The sequence below is a fragment of the Electrona antarctica genome (assembly GCF_951216825.1).
Source record: "Electrona antarctica genome assembly, chromosome: 18".
In the NCBI taxonomy this organism is placed as follows: Eukaryota; Metazoa; Chordata; class Actinopteri; order Myctophiformes; family Myctophidae; genus Electrona; species Electrona antarctica.
The window spans coordinates 34,680,961-34,688,992 of record NC_136799.1 but is presented as its reverse complement, the minus strand read 5'-3'; the positions used below and the strand labels follow the sequence as shown (position 1 = coordinate 34,688,992).

General features: G+C 41.4%; 1 protein-coding gene across 1 annotated transcript; it reads left to right on the top strand.

The window, feature by feature from the left end:
• Positions 1-7,692, top strand: msh4 (mutS homolog 4; the record flags this gene model as incomplete). Its single annotated transcript, XM_079527501.1, has 18 exons — positions 1-87; positions 203-313; positions 935-1,050; positions 1,615-1,788; positions 1,898-2,070; positions 2,157-2,224; positions 2,657-2,731; positions 3,109-3,173; positions 3,294-3,463; positions 3,560-3,696; positions 3,931-4,034; positions 4,230-4,354; positions 5,162-5,362; positions 5,938-6,056; positions 6,170-6,298; positions 6,513-6,687; positions 6,789-6,877; positions 7,483-7,692. Exons 1-18 carry the CDS (start codon positions 16-18, stop codon positions 7,690-7,692), a joined length of 2,313 nt encoding a protein of 770 aa, XP_079383627.1. The 5' UTR covers positions 1-15.
• Positions 7,693-8,032: the final 340 nt, after the last annotated feature.

Below are 8,032 nucleotides of genomic sequence, written 5' to 3'. Positions count from 1 at the left end.
AGAGGAGAGATCGGCATGGCCAGTATCAACTTGAAATGTCCGGAGCTTGTACTCTCTCAGTTTGCAGACACAGGGACTTATGTCAAGGTAATGTGCATCCCTAAATGACAGGCTTTTAATCATACATAAAGAGTTGGTGGCAGAGTCATCTAGTCATCTTTTACCAGTAAATAAGTAAGTAAATCATCTTATACAAGCACAGGCTATCACCAAGCTTCATATCCTGGTGCCATTGGAAATACTGATGCCAGACACAGCCAGTGAGAAGGGGAAAGGGACCAAGCTGTTCAACCTCATCACAGAGAACTTCCAGGTATTAATACAACATAGCCATAGCCTCATTAGCCTGTATTTCACTAGTTGGAGAAAACACACCGTTGGAGAGGTTTAAAGGATTTATTGACAGTAAGGAAAGGAGGGATGAATGAGTTTGGGTGTGTAGGTCCCAGGGGGGGTCGCCGACCCTGGGGTCTTTGGGGAGGAGGTCGTATGGCATCCGTTGTAAGGCGTTCGTCTTACGGTGCGCATGGACGGTCACCCCCCAGCAGGAACCTGAGAGAGAGTTTTGTTTTAATCGTTTTTCCACTTTGGCAAAGTTAATGCAGTATTCCTAGTGCCGATAAGCTCCTTTGAGGGGAGCGGGGGAAGGAGCTACTATGGAGGTGAAGGGGGTGGGGGTGGGATGCAAGAAGCCTGTAGGAAGGCGGCTAGTGTGCGACGCAGTGAGGCGGGCGAAACGTGGAGGATTCTGGGTGGTACTGGGCAGGTATAAATAGGGACAGGTAGATTGGCGTGGAGGGCGGAGAGTGGCGTGAAGGGCAGGGTCAATGTGTGTTTCTCCGCCTCCTGAACATCTGTTGTTCCAACCCCATTAAAAGAATCTCCAAAACAAAGGTGCCTGTTGGACTGATGTTGTAACATTTCCTTATGTTAGGGTGTAGCTTTTACTCCTATCCAAAGGAAATATTTCAATGAAAGGAATGGACTGGAGTATATTCAGCAGCTGTGTGCACCAGAATTTGGCACTGTGGCCATGGAAGTGCAAACTAAGTAAGTGTGATTATGTTTACAGAGAATTTAGTAATAATCTCACAATCGCTTAAATCATGAATTATTTAAATGAAATGCTTAATGGACCATACCAATGTCAATACACGTCCATGTCTATTCACATTTCACACAGATTCACATTGTATGTAAACATAGACCATTGAACTTATTTTTAGATTTCACATTTGTTATATATATATATATATTATATATATATTCTCAGAATAAACCTCAATTATTCAGTCAATGTTGGTCCAATATCTTTGCATAGTATAAGTTATGGACTTAATTTGAATTTATTTTTTAAATCAATCTTTGTTCCAGGTACTATTTTCAACTACATATTTCAAATCAATCCATACTCATACCATACTATTATTAATGGAATCCATTGGCCTCCATGGAAATTAAACTGTATGCTTTGGAAAGTGGTTGGATGTAATGTAAATTATACTGTGAGTCATAGTCAATAAAGCTAAACATGCCAGACCACTGGTATGGTCCTTTAAGTAGGCGTATTGAAAATGTACATCCAGAATGTGACAATTTGATTGGTTTGTTTAGGTACTACTGCCTGGCAGCTGCAGCTGCTCTGTTAAAATATTTAGAGTTCATCCAGAACTCTGTCTATGCTCCCAAGTCTCTGAAAGTGAACTTTAAAGGGAGTGAACAGACTGCCATGATCGACTCAGCATCTGCCACTAATTTGGAGCTGGTGATCAATAACAGGGACCACAGGTAAGCGGGCAACTGGGCAAGCAAGGTGAAGACGGTGAAAACTATGTTTATGTATTGCAGTAGTATAAAAATAGACGCCGGTATTGTGTGTCTGTTTGTATATGTGCAGGAGTGAGCATACACTTTTAGGGGTGCTTAATTACACCAAAACTCCCGGTGGTGGTCGAAGGTTGCGCTCCAATATTCTAGAGCCCCTGCTTGATGTGGATACCATTAATATCCGCTTGGACAGCATACAAGAGCTGCTGCAAGAGGAGGAGCTTTTCTTTGGTCTGAAGAATGGTAAAGTGCAAGTACTGCTAGAATGGACTATGTTGGACACAACATATGAATCTGATTATGTATGTTTGCTTTCCATCATTATCCAGCCATAGGTCATTTCCTTGATATAGATCAACTGCTTTCTGTCCTTGTCCAGATACCAAAGCAGGAAACGGTATGTACAGTACATAAACTTTTGAAAAATGAATGCCATCCCTATTAAGCGAGCTTGTTATAATAAGTTATAACAGTTTAGAATAGATAACCAAAATAAATCTTCTTACATGTAGGTGTGTATAAAAAAGGCCTATACATTTGCTGCTAAACTGTTATTTTTCTGTTACAACATCATTTCAATTCTTACTCTTAGTTAGTCAATCAAGTCTAGTTTTCCTTATATTCTTTATATCTCTATTATTTTCCCCTTTCTTAAAAACTGCAAATGATGGGAACTTCACCCACTTTTCTTACATTTGGAAACAAACCTGTGAAGTGATATAAGTTGAAGTCTGAACTTTGGATGAATAATATACTTTAACCAATGTGGTGCGGGCATTGTCTCTTAGCTCACCTGTCCAGGTGAAGTAATTTGACTTTTCATGTACAGGTTCAAGTTGCTGAAGCAAAGATTACACATATCATTCAGCTGAAGCACATACTGGATTTGGTGCCACCACTGAGGGTATTTGTCTTATACCTATATTGTTTATATTTTATTATTACAACCATGAACAGCATAAAGTAGACTTTCTTCTCCTCGGAAATATAAGGCAACACAAGAAATCAATACGCATTTATGCCTGTGGTTAACACTTACCTTTGTGCCTGGGCCGTGGCTCAGCGGTCCAGGCACCTTGGCTGGTAATCCAGTCTGGCAGTGTGCCGTGGGTTCGACTCCCGATCCCGACGGCCTTTACTGCATGTCATCAACCCATCTCTCTCCCCATTTCCTGTCAGCCTACTGTCTGTCCCTCCATAAAAAAATAAATAAAATAAGAAAACATTAAAAACAAAACAAAAAAAACACTTGCCTTTGTGAACATTATGCTCTGTGAACAGACAGTGCTGAAAAACTGCAACACTGCTCTGCTTAAGGCGTACAACTCCTCATTGGAAGACAACAGGTACTGTATTGCTTTGTATGTCCAAGTTAGTCCTCCTTTGAGAAGTTAAATGTGTACTGCAGTGAGATCATTAAAGGCTTATAAAAACTTAACCTGCTGGATCTCTACATCCACCATCAGATTTGATGTGATCTTAGAGCAGATCAAGACTGTGATTAATGACGACACCAGCTACATGAAGGGGAGCCTCAACATGCGCACTCAGAAGTGTTACGCTGTGCGCCCCAACATCAATGAATTCCTAGACATTGCCCGGCGAGCTTACACTGAAATAGTGGATGACATTGCAGGTGCTTGTGCTGGACAGTGCATATTTATCTTTCATTTACAGGGTTTGTGTAGATAACATCACCTACACAAATTATCATCAATGGTGTGATCCACAGGGCTTGTCGACCAGATGGCAGAGAGGTATGGCTTACCGATGCGTACCAGCTTCAGCACTGCTCGAGGTTTCTTCATTCAGGTGAAGCTTGAGGGAGGGACACTACCTGGTGGGAAACTCCCAGTCGAGTTCATCAAGGTATGGAAAAAATAAACTGTTACTGATGAAGACAATAATCCTTGGGAGAAGTTGATTAAAATAAAGTGCATTCATTTACTTACAGTATTTCAAATCTTGTGCTGTAATAAAACCAGTGTTTCCTAGTTTATCGTTTTTATGATCCAGAAAAGAATTACAGTATGTACAGTACTTACTTTCTATTGTATTTATTTGTTTGTTTGCTTGTTTGTTTATTATTTATTGGTCCTTTAGGTTACCAAGCACAAGAACAACTACAGTTTCACAACAGCAGACCTGATGAAAATGAACGACCGCTGCGACGAGGCCCTGAGGGAGATCTTTCACATGTCTTATGTGTGAGTACTAGTAGTTATGAGCTAATGGCTCACAGGCATAAACAACATGTTGCTGCATTACAATGAATGCACTAGCAACATGAATGGAATGTGTTCTTTTTCTTTTCTTTCCAGCAGAGGGTGCTATTTAGAAAGTATTGGGCTATTTTGTCTTCTTTTGACCATCTTTATACCCTAACTTGTCTCTCTGTACAGAGTGATATGTCAACTACTTACTACTGTCCATGAGCACATCCACTGCCTCTATAAGCTCTCTGATGCTGTATCCATGCTGGACATGTTGCAGTCTCTTGCCAATGCATGCACCATCTCAGACTATGGTAAGTCTAGAATTAATTGTCTTTTATGTTTAGTTCCCAAGTCTGTCATCCACTACACATCCTGCTGGCTGTGTTGCTTTTAATGTAGGTCGTGGGTTAACACCAGTCCCCTCAGCCATGTGGATGGTGAACACTGGCCCTCAGCTGTCTGAAAGCATCTGTCCATAGACATGTGCTGATCGCTGCACCCCCACCACCTCCACCTCAGCCAGCCTGTACTCAGATCACCCTTGTTACATAAGTGTGCACCGTATGTTACAAGACAAATCTCCCTGCCAATAGATCTAATTGACTGATTCCTCTGCATATACATCTTCCTGGAATCATTATTTTATTTTATTTTGATATTTTTCTCTTACTGTAATAAAGTAATTACTTGCTCAAGCAGAGCACGCAAGTAATGTATTTAATCTATATACTGTATGTCGGGGTAAGAATGGTGGTCCCTTATTGGCTGTTTCAAGGTTGGTCAATAACAGGTTTAGGATTTAGAACAGCAGTTGTAATAGACATTAGTTAGTAGCAGTACTTGCGCGTACTTCCATGTATGGCCTACTTGTGTGTTGGCAGCTCAGAGTGCATTTCTAGTTATTACTGTTGCAATACCATCTATAAGTAGTTAGTTGTCTGTGGTATAGATGTTATAGCTGTGAGCATTAACAGTTTAATGCTGAACTGGCCTTATTACTTGAAGGGCCTGACGGGTCTCATTACATAATATGTGCCATCTAAGTGATACCATTATAAACTAGTATCAATCTTTTTTTACAGTCTTATAAAAAAAATGAGAACTCTTTTCTCCTGCAGTTCGTCCAGAGTTCACAGACACGTTGGCCATCAAGCAGGGCCGTCACCCCATTCTGGAGCACATCGCTGGACAACAGCCTGTGTCCAACAACAGCTATATCTCTGAGGGCAGCAACTTTGTCATTGTCACTGGACCAAATATGAGTGGCAAGTCCACCTACCTCAAACAGGTGGCACTGTGCCAGATCATGGCTCAGATAGGTATGTTGCAAAAGCATTCCAGCCTCATGTGGATTTAACCTATTTTACAAATAATGAAAATAACCGATCTACAAGCTCACAAGAATACCAAATGAGTCGCCCATTTACCAACTCGCCCCAGCGTACAGCCGGCGGAACTGCTCAGTAACCTAAAATAGTAATTTAAGTAAATTATGCTTAAACGGTTAAACCTAACCTTATTCCTAACCTTAACCTCGGTAGAACGATGCCTAATCCTAACTATTCCTAAACTTAACCCTAGTAAAACTATGCCTAACCCTAAATGTATTTCTAACCTTATTCTCAGTCAAATTAAATAAAGATTACAAGAACCACCGCACCGAGCGGTCGGCATGAGGTCGGCGGAAAAAGCGAGGGCGAGATGGATTATGGGCGACGCCGCGACGGTACCTGATACCGCTCACAATGCACCCACAACACGTTGTGAGCTTGTAGATGAAGATAATAGGGATGAAAGGTTGAAAGTGGTTAAAATACCCTAGTGGGTCACAGTAACATGATTTCATTTTTAGAGTCAATCACTGCATAAACTGTGATCTGTATATTTTCCTCAGGCTCTTACGTGCCAGCAGAGTATGCCTCATTCCGTGTAGCCGATCAGATTTTCACCAGAATTGGGGTAGATGATGATTTTGAGACCAACTCTTCTACCTTTATGGTGGAAATGAAGGAGGTGTGTTTTGTTTCACACATGGGCTGCTTATCACTAACCTATTTTAAATAATTCACATTATGAATAAATAATATGTGAAGTATATATATATATAATATGTTTGTATCCCAAAGGTCTCCTATATAATCCACAATGTGAGTGACAGATCTCTAATCATCATAGATGAGTTGGGGCGTGGCACCAGCGCAGAGGAGGGTATCGGAATCTGCCATGCGGTTTGCGAGTTCCTCCTCAGCCTCAGGGTAGAGTAGTCATGCTATACTGACTCACTTGTCTTCATCAAAAGATGATTGATGACATTCTAAGGCAACACTTTATTGTTGCATCTACTACACCTCTTTGGTCAACATTTGCATATAAGCAAACTATTTGAGTATGTGGTGTGATATGGGCTATAGATAGGGTATGCATGTAAGGAAGTCTTTAATGTATGTGCTGTTTTCCTACCTTTCTCAGGCTTTCACATTGTTTGCCACACACTACCTGGAGCTCTGCCAACTTGAGACACTTTATCCCAACATTGAGAACCAGCACATGCAGGTTCAGCACACACGCTCCAGTGACACTGGCACTGAGAGCGTGGTCTATACATACTTGCTGAGTCGAGGATGCTCGGAGGAAAGAAATTATGGTACAAAGTGATGCAGACAGGCACTCAGGCAGTTACTACTTACTACTACACTGTGGCAGTCAGTCACTGAAAGCAATTTGCCTCATTTGTTTCTCTTTTAGGCTTGAAAGCAGCAGAGATGACTGCACTCCCTGCAAGCATTGTCGAAGAGGCAAAGGCAATTGCTTCTAAAGTTAGCCAGCAGCTATTGGTATGGTATATTTCTCTACATTTTAAATCACGTTTACAGTTTGGGCATTTTGCTGATCCTCTTATGCAGAGGGACTTGCAGTGTGGCTAACAGCTTAACCGTTTTAACCCCAGCCCCAGGATAGGGACATCCTGGGGCGAACATTTGCCAATCACCAATACACTGTGGGCTATTTTCAGGGGAGATATTTTATGTAGAGGCTTCAACGTTTTTCAGGCCAAGCACCCGTTAGCTGAGAGAGAGATGAAGCAAGGGACCCCCAACTACATATTGTCTACATTGACTACATTAATCTTAAATGTGTGTTTTCAGACATTTAACCACTTACAACCCTCAATACTTTGTAAACTTTGGCTGTGTATGGGGTGACTTGTGGTCTCTTCCTTTGTCCCTGTACACCAATCCTTTTGTCTTTGCTGAAAATAGCAGATCTACAAGCTGACAAATCACAATGGGTAATCGATGTACAAGTAACTAATGAGACACAGTGCTCTGACAATTAGTCATTAGATGTAACAAATATAGCCTACCTGTGTGCACTTGAAAAGAGATCCCCCCCCCCCCCCCCCCCTTTATTTAAATATATGATTTATCCTGTGCTCCAGGCAAAGCATCACAGTGATCCAGAAACCCAAATGCAGAGGGCTGTGTACCACCTGGCCACTCGCCTCCTGCAGGCTGCCAGGAACTCCAGACTAGATCCTGACAGCCTGCGCATCTATTTGAAGGGCCTGAGGAAGCACTATGAGGTTGAAGTGCAGGACATCCTGAATCCATTGCAGTCACAGAAAGGGACCCAGGAAGGGACTGACTGACTCAGGGTGGGGAGGGGGAATGAAATAGCAATGAAAACACAGAAACCATAACTTTGTTCTTAAATATTTTATGTATATTATTTTTATTGATACATTTTTCACATGTATCATATAACATATTTACCACACATCAATCACATCATCAATCAATACCCACCAACACGCACGCACACACACACACACACACACACACACACACACACACACATACACACACACACCAGATGAGAAAGACACAAATGTAAAATAGATAAATGAGCAAAACAAAAACTATTTAATGCAGATATTTGTGGGTTGCTTATTTAATAATAAACGTGGTATTTTGTGACCTGTGGTCGTG